Here is a 13,495-nt window from a genome sequence, read left to right on the forward strand (position 1 = left end):
GCCCCTCGGAGGCGGCCTACGTCCTCGGCGAAGTCCATGAGGGCGTCTGCGGATCGCACTTGAGGGCTAGGTCTTTAGCGCACAAGATCATGAGGCAAGGCTATTATTGGCCTACCTTGTTGGAGGACTCGAAGGATCACGTACGGAAATGCGACGCCTGCCAGCGCCACGCCAATGTCCAGAGAGTCCCTTCTGTCCCCTTGGCACCAATCACCGCGCCCTGGCCCTTCGCACAGTGGGGAATGGATATCCTCGGACCATTCCCCGTCGCTTCAGCCCAGCGGAAATTTTTGATTGTTGCAATTGACTACTTCACCAAGTGGGTGGAGGCAGAGCCGCTGGCCACTATCACGGAGGCGCAAGTCCGGAAGTTCGTGAAGAAAAACATCATTGTCCGATTTGGGGTACCTCGGGTCCTCATCTCGGATAATGGTCGACAGTTCGACAACAAGCATTTCCGTGGCTTCTGCGAGGAGTTCGGGATCGAGCATCGGTTCACATCTGTGTCGCATCCCCAAACCAACGGTGAGGCCGAGGTCACAAATCGGACAATCCTCCAAGAAATTAAGGCGCGAATCGGTCGGACGGGGCAAGCTTGGGTCGAAGAACTCGAGAATGTCCTTTGGGCGTATCGGACCACGCATCGGACCCCTACCGGGGAGACGCCTTTCAGCCTAACCTATGGCACGGAAGCGGTTGTTCCCGTGGAGCTCGGACTCCCCTCGCCCCGGGTCGCCGCGCACCGACCCGAGGCCAATTCGGAGCAACTCCGAGGGAACCTGGACCTCTTGGAAGAAGCAAGAGAAATGGCATAGGTTCGGATGGCGATGTATCAGCGGAGGGTGGCCCGATATTATAACTCCAAGGTCCGACCGAAACTTTTCAGAATCGGAGATCTGGTGCTAAGGCGAGCCAAAGCATCTCAACCCGCGGAAGGTGGAAAGCTGGCGCCAAATTGGGAAGGCCCGTATAGGGTTTGCTGGGTAAACCGACCTGGCTCCTACCAGTTGGAGGCCCTAGATGGTCGAGAAATTCCGAGGAGCTGGAATTCCGCTAACCTGCGGGTGTATCACCAGTAGAGCGACAAAGCCAGGAAGACAGTTCGAAAAATGTACAATTCTTTTCATTTCAATAATTCCTGGTTACAACGGTGTGTTCGTGTGATTACAAAGAATTCTCAGAGGAGAATTGGGGAGTAAAGAAAACAAGGAAGGGGTGGAGACACCGTGGAGCTGAAGATCTGGGACCCCGAACCCCCCATCCGAAGCAGCTGCAATCCCACCGGGCGTGGGTGCTTCTCCTCGGAGGCGCCATCCACGCCTCACGCAAAGGACGAAGAGCCGGTGCGGACGAAGAAGAAGTGGACGAAGGAGGAGTTCCCACTGCCTCCAGAGAAACGCCACCTCCAAGGGATATTCCGGTCCTCCCCAGGAGAAGGGGAGGGAAGGAATACAAGGGAGAAGAGCGCGAGGAGGCGCGATCCCGGATGAAGCGTCTGGCGCAGAGCTCAATCGGGAGGCGGGGCTGAAAGGAGGGGGGATGTGATCCCGGATGAAACGCCTAGAGCGGAGTTCCGCCGGGGAGAACCTCCTTGTTGATCCCAGATGAAACGGCTAGTTGGCGGAAGTCGCGAGGGGCGCGCCTCCCGTTCCTCCGGCGGGGGTTTCCCAGCCACACGCTGGAGAGGAGGTCCACGATCCATGGTAACCTGAATAGCTCCGGCTTGGCAGGCTCCACCGCGCCTGCACTTATATTTATAGCCAAACTGTTGCCCCCCGGTCGTTCCGATGCGGGTGGCTCCAATAAAGGCGGGCGCACCGAATCCGGAGCCGTTCCAGCTCTCGAGGCGTATCCTCCCACGATCTCCTAAGCGTCGTTCTCCTTAATTGCATTCTTCATGCAGAACACTCCGGGCGGTGTGTATCCCACGGCCCACATATCTCCGCTCGCGCCCAGGCCGCATCCGCCTCGAAGAACGCGCGTATCGCGGCCGCTTAACTGACACTCCTTGCAAGCAGCAACTGGCGATCCGATTTCCCAGGTAACGCCTCAATTAGCATTTAATACCCTTCTGGTGTTCCCCAGGCGACGCTTGGAGAAGAGGAGAAACACGATCGTAGCTGGCCACGGAGAAATCTTGTCGAGCGGCAAGCGACAGCCGCGTGACCAACAAGCGGAATTTCCCGAGGCTCGGCCCTCGGATGCCAGGCTAACCCGATGACCATCCCGGGAGCAGACTAGCCTGAAGCCCCGACCGGTCGCCTCGGCTTGCGCCAGCCTTGGCCGACCAACGAGCGGAATTCCCCGAGGCTCGGCCCTCGGATGCCAGGCTAACCCGATGATCATCCCGGGAGCAGACTAGCCTGAAGCCCCGACCGGTCGCCTCGGCTTGCGCCAGCCTTGGCCGACCAACGAGCGGAATTCCCCGAGGCCCGGCCCTCGGTTGCCAGGCTAACCCGATGATCATCCCGGGAGCAGACTAGCCTGAAGCCCCGACCGGTCGCCTCGGCTTGCGCCAGCCTTGGCCGACCAACGAGCGGAATTCCCCGAGGCTCGGCCCTCGGATGCCTGGCTAACCTGATGATCATCCCGAGAGCAGACTAGCCTGAAGCCCCGACCGGTCGCCTCGGCTTGCGCCAGCCTTGGCCGACCAACGAGCGGAATTCCCCGAGGCTCGGCCCTCGGATGCCAGGCTAACCCGATGATCATCCCAGGAGCAGACTAGCCTGAAGCCCCGACCGATCGCCTCGGCTTGCGCCAGCCTTGGCCGACCAACGAGCGGAATTCCCCGAGGCTCGGCCCTCGGATGCCAGGCTAACCCGATGATCATCCCGGGAGCAGACTAGCCTGAAGCCCCGACTGGTCGCCTCGGCTTGCGCCAGCCTTGGCCGACCAACGAGCGGAATTCCCCGAGGCTCGGCCCTCGGATGCCAGGCTAACCCGATGATCATCCCGGGAGCAGACTAGCCTGAAGCCCCGACCGGTCGCCTCGGCTTGCGCCAGCCTTGGCCGACCAACGAGCAGAATTTCCTGAGGCCTAGCCCTCGGATGCCTGGCCTAGCGCCGGAGGAATTTCCTGAGGCCTAACCCTCGGATGCCTGGCCTAGCGCCGGAAGAATTTTCTGAGGCCTAACCCTCGGATGCCTGGCCTAGCGCCGGAAGAATTTTCTGAGGCCTAACCTTCGGATGCCTGGCCTAGCGCCGGAAGAATTTTCTGAGGCCTAACCCTCGGATGCCTGGCCTAGTGCCGGAAGAATTTCCTGAGGCCTAATCCTCAGATGCCTGGCCTAGTGCCGGAAGAATTTCCTGAGGCCTAACCCTCGGATGCCTGGCCTAGCGCCGGAAGAACTTCAAGAGTTAGGAGTCGGCGAGACGCTACCAAGAGTTAAAAAGAGGAAGGACGAAAGTGAAATGAAGAAACACTCTATTTGCATTAACTTTCATTGTTTCAGGGCCGAGACTCATACAACTTGGCAAAACGCCAACATACAAAGAAAGGTACAGAGGGTCAGCTTGGAGGAACCCCGGGTCGGGAACGCCGGGCACGTCCGCAAGGGGTAGGGAGGCGGTTGGAAAATCAGCAGGCAATGGCGCCGGAGGGGAGTCGAGGAGGGAGACCCCACTCAGGTCAATCCCGGGGTATTTAGCCAACACCCTTGCCAAGCCTTCATCGAAGCCTAAGACAAAGGAGTCGGACCCCGCGTCCGACATGTCACGGACGAACTCGTCGGACTGACGATAGGCCTGTACCGCCTCCGACATGTCACGGATGAACTCGGCGGACTGACGATAGGCCTGTACCGCCAGACGCCCGATTTCCGCGCTCTTCTCGGCCAGCGCCGCCTCTGCTCGCTCCGTAATCTGAGCTTTTGCCTCCATGACCTTCGCCACAATCCGGTCGTCCGCCTCGGAGGAGACCCTCAGCAGATCAGCCCGAGCCTCCTTGTGCTTCGCCTCGGCAGCAATGCGAGCAGCCTCAGCCTCCTTCAGGCGCGAATGAAGCTCCCGGTCGCTCGCGCGGGACTCCTCCAAGACCGACTCCAATTCGCCCAGCTTGGCTTCAAGAGACCGGGTTCGGTTGCGGGCGTTGTCGGCTGACCGTTGGGCCTTCTCCCACCTCTCCCGGAAGTCGGCAGCCTTCCGGGACTGCTTTTCGGCCCGCTCCTCCGCCTTCCTGACCTCGCTTTCGAGACCCGAGGCAACCTTGAGTTGCTCTTGAGCCTCCAACAGTTGCCTCTCGAGGGCGGCGAAGCCGAGTGCCCGCTCTTCGGCCACCTGGAGCCTCGTCTCGAGGTCCCTGGTCGTCCTCCCCGCCGCAGCCTGGCCTCCCTCCTCTACTGCTTTCAGTTGGCTCTCGGCCCTCGCCAGGAGCCTCGCCTGTTCCTCGTGGCTCTCCTCCAGACAAATCATGTACTGGGCAAGCTAAAAGATAGGAAAAATGAGAGCGTCAGACGGGGATCAATAGAGCTTATGAGTGGCGGAAGCGACCAAAAGAACACTCACCGACATAAGACAGACGCAGCTGGCAGCCCCGACGTCAGGGATCCTCATCTGCCGGACCTGCCTACGGTCCTTCTCCAGCAGCACCGTCTCGATGAGGTTTCGGGCGCCGGCGAAAGTGAAGGCCGACCCCGACTTCGCCCCGGAGCCGAACGGTGGTTCTACAGCCTTACCCTTACCCATCGCTTGGGGAAGAGTCATGCTGACCGTGCTCGGGGCGGGGGCCGCTCCAGGAATCGACAGGGTCCCGCTCGGCCGGGGCCTCGGCGCGCCCCTCCTTCTCGTGTCATCCGAAGCCGACCGAGTCGAAGGCCGGGTTGGGGACCGATCGCGTCCAACCCGGCCGTCTCGGGCGCGCTCGGATGACACCTCCGGAATAACGGTAGTCTCATCACCGGAGGGCTGATACAGCGCCAACTGTCGGTCCAAGCCCGCGGCGTCCCCCTGATCGGTGGGTCCGGACCCGTCTGTCGGCGTCGGAGTCGCCTGCTGGCAGGACTTCTTCGCCAGTGGGACCCCGCTCGGAGGAGTCCGTTTCTTCCTCCGGACCGCTTCCAGTAGGGACGTCCTACCAACAGCCATCGCCTTGTCCGACCGCATGACGTCGTCGATTTCTGCAAAAAGGACGAGATGATCGGAGACTGAGAAACTGATGGAAAGAAGAAACGAAAGAGGAGAAAAAAGCTAAAAAAGAAGTGGTGGCGGGCTCACGGTCAGCGGGGACCGAGCTCAGGCCGACGTTCACCAAGGTGTCCTCAGAAATAAGGCGAGACACCGGGGGGAGCCGGCCCTCGGCAACCAACCCCTTCAAGACGGCGACGCCATCGGATTCCTCCCTCGACAACCTCGATAGGCCGATCGGGGACTTCATCGGCGTCTCCCAGGTTGCCCAGATTCCCCAAGAGGGATCTACGTCAAGGAAAAAGAAACGCTCCTTCCAGCCGTGGATGGAGGAAGGAGCCTCCTTGACGAGGCCGCACCCTCGCCGCGCCGCAAAGCACCACCACCCTCTGTCCTGGGGGTGGCCGTTCAGGCCGTAGCATTCCCAAAAGACATTCAGGGTGGCGGGAACCTCGTGCATGCGGCAGAGAACCTGGAAGGCCGTCAGGGCGCGCCATGAGTTCGGCACCAGTTGCGTCGGCGCCACTCTTAAACCCCGAAGCACCTGCACAACTAAGTCCGAGGGGGGAAAGCGGAACCCGGCCCGAAGGATGTCCTCGTTGATGGCGACCTTCCCTGGAGGAGGATGGGACATCCTCTCCTCAGGCCCCGGGAGCGTAACGTTGCAGGCTTCGGGAAGGTGGTACCGGGCCACGAACCTATCTAGGTCTTCGGGGACCAGATCCGACTGAATGCGGTCCGCTCTTACTTCGTCCATACCTAATGGCCAGTGGATCTACGGTCAGGACGGGGCCAAGAAGGGGGAAAGGACCGGAACGACTGAAGTACACTAATACGGAAGGAGAAAGTATGGAGAGCCCTAAATTGAAGAATGGGGCAACTCACCGGAAGGGAAGGAAGAACGGCTCCGAGGGCGTCAAAGGAGGAGCGAGCAAACAGTCCGACGGCAACGACAGCAGTGCAAGGGAGAAACTCGAAGATGCCTGCGAAGAGAAAAGCGGACGGGGGAGGGCCCCCGGTTAAATAGGCGGAAAGGCGGGTGACGCCTCGGTGACGCCAGAGGACGCCTGGCTGCCGAAGGATCGCTCGCGCCCCAAAGGCGAATCGACGCCATTAAGGAAGGATGTCCGCCGAAATCCGCAGACTGCCAGATCAGCGACAACCGCTATACGCCATAAAGGAGGCGGGGAGCTCGAAGCGCGCGCGCCTTTCCGAGGGATGGCGGCAATCTCGAAGCATCACTCCCTTCACCCGTTCCCCTCCTGGTTCCAGGCTCGAAAGTGGGGGGCTACTGTTACGGGGGAATTTAGCCACCATGCCCCACATGACCGGCACGCGCGCCCAGGAAGACTACGGCAGTCCCTTGATCCAGCAATCCGACTCCGAGTCGGATATCTTCGGCTCCGCAGCCCGACCCCGAGTCGGCTGCCCCTTGATCCAGCAATCCGACCCCGAGTCGGATATCTTCGGCTCCGCAGCCCGACCCCGAGTCGGCTGCCCCTTGATCCAGCAATCCGACCCCGAGTCGGATATCTTCGGCTCCGCAGCCCGACCCCGAGTCGGCTGCCCCCTGATCCAGTCATCCGACCCCGAGTCGGCAATCTCTCGACAACAACAGACTGTTCCTCTGAGGCACGCCGCGGCCCCCTGCTCCACTACTCCCTGCAACGGCCGTATCCGGCGCTGCCCCACGATCCCCTGTAACAGCCGTACAAAGCGGAGCTCCACTATGCCCTGCCAGGGCCGTACCTAGCGCTGCCCCACAATGCCCTGTAACGGCCATGTCAGTGGCAGCCCCATCGTGCCACACGATGACGAATCCCCGGAAAAACCCCCCAGCCTGATATATATGAGGCTGGGGGGGGGAAGGGGGAGAGTGAGCAAAGGTTTTCCAGAGTATTCTCTTATCCGTTACTACTATCTCTCCTTCTCCTTCAATCTCTTCTGACTTGATCGTCGGAGGGCCCCCACTACCCCAGTGGTGGTGCGAGGCTTGCCTGCAGGTTTCCCGGTGGAAGGTGGAGCGCAATCAACCCAACTCCAAGGAAACTCCGTTCACACCGCTGTGCCAATCGTTCTCGGTTTGGACCACCAGCAACAGTAACATAACCATCATTCTTTTTTTTTTGAAAAAGGATGTGTACATAGCAACAAAAATTAAATAAGCAGTTGATATATATATATATATATGGTTATCCATTCAAATGATAAATTGATAATATTTTACAAAATTCATTACCAATAATAACTATTTATAAATTCTAGCATGGAGATTAAAATTAAAAATTTTTATTTAGGGTGATAGGGAAAATGCAGAATGAATCTGAATGATGCCGAGTACAGCACACAAATGATTATTTAGTTTTTACCATCATATTTTGGGGCAGGAGGACCCAAAATAGGTATAACGGCGTCATGATACATAACGGCTGTTACCTTACATCTCATCACCCACTCGGTCTTCTGCCAAAAACACTCGCACTCGGTCAAGGCCGTCCACAACCTTCCTCTCAGTCCCCAAGACAAACACTCGTTTTCCTCTATTTGGAGGGTATTCCAAGCAGAAAGGCAAGAGAGAGAGAGAGAGAGAGAGAGAGAGAGAGAGAGAGAGACCCTACCTCTTCCTAATAATGCTATTCTGCTACCCTTGAGGGTGAGACAGAGAAAAAGAAATAACCGAGTGCTCTCTATCTCTGTCCTCGCTGTTTTGGAGTATATGCTCTCTCTCTCCCTCTCCTCATTCTCCAGCTCGACCCCTACAAGGTGGAGTGAGACTTGGATCTCAGTCTCTCTCTGTGATTCATCCGTATCTCCTAGATTTCTCCTGGCCTCCGTTGGACTCCCTTCCGGTGCTCTTCGGAGCTCCCACGCTCTTTTTCTTTGGAGGTTCGGATTTCCTGCCTCGCTCTTTCTTCTTTTTCTTCTGATCCGGGCCTCAAAGGTCCTTGCTTGCTGATGATTTCGCCTTTTCTCAGCTCCAGTGAGGCCAAGCTGGTGGCTTTCCGGTGGACCGGTTTGGATTTCAGAGCAAGGCCGAAGATTATAAGTCCATGATGCCGGTGATGATGATGGCCTCCCACCTTTTGACTGGCGCGACCACCTCCACCACACCTCCTGCGCCAAAAGTAGAGAGAATAGGAGCCCCCAGCTCGCATTTCGCTTTCCTCCTCCCATTCTCTCTCTTTTCCTCTCACTAGTCCTCTCCCCCCTCCCACCACCTTTCCATTCTCCTTCTTATTCCTCCTCCCTTGTTTCCCCTCTCCTTCCAGTAAAAATCGAATCTTGGGCTTCAGACAATGCCGCAGTACCAGCAACCGCTGTCCTGGAGGCTGGAGGGAGGCGGGCGGATCCTGGATCTGGAGACGGCCGTGAAAGATGGCATCTTGGGCGGCGGCGGAGGCGGAGGCGGGGGCTGGGGCGGCCCAGGCTGCGCCGCCGGCGGCGAGAAGGTGGACTTGAAGAAGATGATCGAGGAGCTGGAGCCGGTGGAGGATGTCCCCTCGGTGTTCATCTGCCCCATCTCTCTCGAGGCCATGCTGGATCCGGTGACCCTGTGCACGGGCCAGACCTACGAGCGCACCAACATCCTCAAATGGCTCTCCATGGGCCACCTCACCTGCCCCACCACCATGCAAGAGCTCTGGGACGACGCCGTCACGCCCAACCGCACCCTCCACCAGCTGATCCACGCCTGGTTCTCCCAGCGCCACCTCCGCTTCAAGAAGCGCTCCGAGGACGTCCAGGGCCGCGCCGCCGAGCTCCTCGACACCCTCAGAAAGGTTAAAGGCCATGCCAGAGTTCAGGCTCTGAAAGAGCTCCAAAAGATGGTCGTCGACCACTCCTCCATCAAGAAGACCGTCGCCGACTCCGGCAGCATCGCCCTTCTGACGTCCCTTCTAGGTCCCTTCACTTCCCACGCTGTCGGCTCGGAGGCGATCGGCATCCTCGTCAATCTTTCTCTGAACTCTGAGGCGAAGGCGAATCTGATGCAGCCGGCGAAGGTCTCGCTGGTCGTCGACATGCTCAACGAGGGGACGACCGAGACCAGGATCAATTGCACGAGACTCATAGAGATGCTGATGGGGGAGAAGGATTTCCGGCCGGAGATCGTGTCAAGTTTGAGTCTTCTGGTGGGGTTGATGAGGCTGGTGAAGGATAAGAAACACCATCCCAGTGGCACCTGGGCCGGCCTAAGTTTGCTCAAGACCATCTGCTCCCACCAGCGGCAGGTTCGAAGCCTCATCGTCAGGGTCGGTGCCGTTGCGCAGCTCGTCGAACTCTTGCCGGATTCCAGTCTCGAGTGTCTGGAATTGGCTCTCCAGATCCTGAATGATCTCTCGGCGATCCCGGAAGGGCGGGTGGCGTTGAAGGATTGCCCTCAGGCTATTCCCAATGCCGTGAGGCTGTTGATGAGGGTGTCCGAGTCCTGTACTCAGCATGCGTTGTCCATCTTATGGGCGGTCTGTAAGCTCGCTCCCGATGAATGTGCGTCGCGAGCGGTGGAGGCGGGCTTGGCTGCAAAGTTGTTGCTTGTAATACAGAGTGGCTGCAGTCCGGAGCTAAAGCAGCGGTCGGCCGAGCTGTTGAAGCTATGTAGTCTCAATTACACGGCAACCCTGTTCATGTCCAAGTGCAAGCTCACGGGGACGATCCAGTGATGAGAGCATGATCCATCGCAGATTGCTTTTCTGTTCAATGCCTCCTGTGGCTCAGCTTGATTGGAATCAAATGGGTGATCAATTGGAGGGAGCTCGAATGGTCGATCGGAGTTGGCTGGCATTGCATTGCATGGATGGACAGAGCTTTAGATACTGGCGGCCGCAAAGACCGGCCTATCTATGGCAAGCAAGGACTTGAAACTGGGAGGTATACAAGCTCGGCTCTGTTGGCTTATGCTAGGAACGCTCTGTAGCTCTCTGTTCCATGGATTCTCCATGGATGAAGAAGCATCAAAATGTAGATGATTCGCGGCGAACCGGTTTGTGGATTCGGATCCACGTGGCCTGGAAGCAAGAGTTTTCCTCCTCAATCAGATGGTGCGGTTGCGATGTCGGGTAGCCTTTTTGGTTCAGCCCTTACCCTGCGATCAAGTTTAGAATGTGGATATATGCCAGAACTTGTAAATCTTTTTGATGAAATTGATGAATTTGAGAATTCTATACCATAATTTTGTTTCGACACAACGAATCACAGGAACTCTTTTTTTTAATGCTACTTTGTTTCGCTAGGAGCACACAATGCACGTATCTTTTGGTTCTCCAGTACATTGATTAATTCATTGCCATGGTTAATTGGTAGGTTTATCATCGCTCTTAGGACCCTCGAACATTAATTAAAGAAAAAAAAACTCCGGTTTGCTTCTGCTTATTCTGTACCTGTTGTCATTTTAATCTGAGACACATTTCTCAATTAATTCTAAGTCTCTTCCCAGCAAGAGATTGTATGGAGGGAATCTTGGACTTCTCAAAACTTTGTTTTGTTCCCATACAAGTCCTTCATGTTAGAAATTAGAATTGGCCTTCTACTGTGATGCAGGAGCATGAGCCCAAGCCTGAAGTGTGCATGGGATTGAGTCCTCTCCTTGAGTGAGCCCCAAATTACATTGGATCCACAAAGTTTCAGCATTGAATTACAGTGGGTCCAAAATTTTCAGCACCTAGTTACATTAAATTCGAGTCTTTCAACACCCAATTACATTGAGGCCTTTTTGTTTGTTTATGCGTGTTGAGTCATATGGAGATTGAGTCCTCTAGTTTGGTCATGTTGAGTCAATTGGAGTTTAGATCCCAACGCCATAAAATCATATTGAGCCCATGGCGTTGTGGAGTCTTTGAGCAATTAGGAGTTGTCTATTTGGTCCATGTGGCGGTTGGAGAAGAGTCCTAGTTGATTTGGACTCTCTTCCATACACTATGAGGAGTTCTAGATTATTTGAAGTTTTGTTTATTGAGTCCATGTGTCGTTTGTGAGAGTTCTAGCTAATATGGACTCTTAGTCCATGTGTCTTTAAAAAGTCCTAGTTATTTAGGAGTCTTAGTTGGTTTAGTAGATTTCATCAGTTGATGTTGTAAGTTGATTTTGTTAGTTGATTTTATCAGTTGATTTTGTCGGTGGATTTCATTTGTTGATTTCGTCAGTTGATTGATTTGATTTAAAAAAGTCCATATTTAGTTGAAGTCCTAAAATTCTGATTGTATAGGTCCTTATTTTTTCAACCTCTTACTCTATATAAAGCAAAAGTTGAAGAATAAAATCCAGAGATTAGATTCCTTTGAGAAATTTGTTATCTTTCACGTGAGAAGAGAGATTCTTCTTCCCTTGGTGCAATGCCAAGAAGAACTGAAGGAAGTTTGGTAAGACGCCATCTTCCTTTCACGTCAACCGTTGGATTGGATTGAGAGTGAGACTCTCTCATCCATCCACATTTATTTTTCCTTATCCCTTCATTCCCACGCCCCTAACCCCTTCCTTTGCTCATGCCAAAGCCACCAAGAGTCCTAAACCCTTTAGGACTCCTCTTCCCTTCACGCCATTCAACTCCCCACGTCCAACCTAATCCAACCTTGGGTTGTAACCCAATTCCATCAGCCCTAGTCCAAGCAAACACAATCCCAAATTCAGCCATCATCTATTGAACCCAATAGCACCCAAAATTAGCCATCTTCCATCTCCCTTCTTTCTCCTTTCTCCATCCACATGAACCCTAGCCGCCATTGATAGAAGAAGACAGAGGAAAAAAAAGGAGAGGGATCAGCTCCTATCATCCCCAAATTTCAGCAACCATGCCACCCCCGAATGAGTCATACTGTAACTCTATAGGTAGATTATGGACTCCTAGTGTCATGCCCCTGACCTACGATTATGAACCGGGAGTCACAACAACTACCACATATTCATAAAAACTCTTCCAACAAGCAGGCAAGGTATCTTAACATGATATCATAAATATGCAGTGGAATAATTTAACTAATAATATGAAAACTTTATTTTTTTAACTAACTAAACTACAATGTCTCATAATTCTAACATTAGTCTAAGATAAAATATTAGTTTAAATAAACTCTAATCTAAGATAACTTGTGCCACAATTCTTCTAGTCATTCTCTCATATTGCAGTAAAGTCATTTAGGACCTCTGATCTGCTAGCAGTATGTCACTAATCATCTTGGATACAAACATCGGGACAAATCATATGCTAATATATTAGCCCCCATTGGCGGAGTCTTCAACATAGCTAGGTCGAAATTCAAATAGTTGTAGAATTTTTATTTCAGTTCTAAAATTATGCGGTGTCAAAATCAATCAATTATATCCATAATAAGATTGTATATCATCATAATATTTTAAAATAATATTTTTCGTAATAATATTTATCGATCAAATTCATGCATCATGAATAATATCTCTCAAAATTTATGAATATAATAATTTTATAATTATTGATAAATTTAGAAAAAGTAAAACATTACTTATGCTAAATTCAATTCTCTAAAAATCCAAATATCGTTCATAAATTAATTTCTTTCAAATCATCAAATTCAACACGACCGCCAAGAACTATGACTACATCTTTTCTGCAACAAGGTCATAACATTGACAACTTCTTGCGGTGAGCTATACATCAACATGCAACAAAGTCCTTCAGGAGCACTGGTCTACTGGCGGTATGTTACTAATCATCTTGGGCACAACCTTCAGGATAAATTATATACTAACGTATTAGCCCCCATTAGCGGGGTCCTCAAGATAATCCAGCTATAAGTCTAAATCTATTTTAATTCAAAACTCTTTTTCTCAAAACATGTTCAGCATTCCAAATCAAAAGATGTAATATCAAAATCAATCAAACAAAATCCAAATCAAGACCAATACGTTAAATCAAGAATCATACAATATTCTAAGAAAAAGTATATAACACTATGCATCAAATTCATAAATAAAGAATAATTCGACTTAAAAAAATATATTTATAATTTACCAATAAATCTAAAAAAAGATTACATTACTTATCTTGCAAATGCAATCCAACTAATAGATCCAATTAATTTTGAAAATTCTTCTCAGAGCCTAAGATTCCAAAATTACACTTTTCATTAGAATTTCATCATAATATTAAAAATAAAAATTCTAAATTTCAATATCCTCATAGGGCTGACCAAGCAGGAGTGCCCGACATCTAGGTCGGTCCAATGAAGGTTATTTCATCGAGTCATGTTCGAACTAGGGCACAGATGGTTCAACAAAAATTAGAGATGATCAAATCTAACAGTATTTGGTAGAGGCCAGGGTGGAGACCGACTCGCCGTCCAACAACTATGGATCAGGACCCTTTATCAAAGTCAATTCAAAATCACTGTGAAGAGTCCCTAATGGA

At 52.8% G+C, this 13,495-nt stretch overlaps 1 protein-coding gene across 1 annotated transcript; it reads left to right on the forward strand.

The window, feature by feature from the left end:
* The first annotated feature begins 7,744 nt into the window (after positions 1-7,744).
* LOC103698683 (U-box domain-containing protein 30-like) lies at positions 7,745-10,304 on the forward strand. The gene is made up of 3 exons (XM_039127639.1): positions 7,745-8,007; positions 8,097-8,246; positions 8,391-10,304. The coding sequence occupies exon 3, from the start codon at positions 8,418-8,420 to the stop codon at positions 9,777-9,779; it is 1,362 nt and encodes a 453-aa protein (XP_038983567.1). The 5' UTR covers positions 7,745-8,007; positions 8,097-8,246; positions 8,391-8,417; the 3' UTR covers positions 9,780-10,304.
* Positions 10,305-13,495: the final 3,191 nt, after the last annotated feature.

This window comes from Phoenix dactylifera, chromosome 6 (assembly GCF_009389715.1).
Source record: "Phoenix dactylifera cultivar Barhee BC4 chromosome 6, palm_55x_up_171113_PBpolish2nd_filt_p, whole genome shotgun sequence".
Taxonomy (NCBI): Eukaryota; Viridiplantae; Streptophyta; class Magnoliopsida; order Arecales; family Arecaceae; genus Phoenix; species Phoenix dactylifera.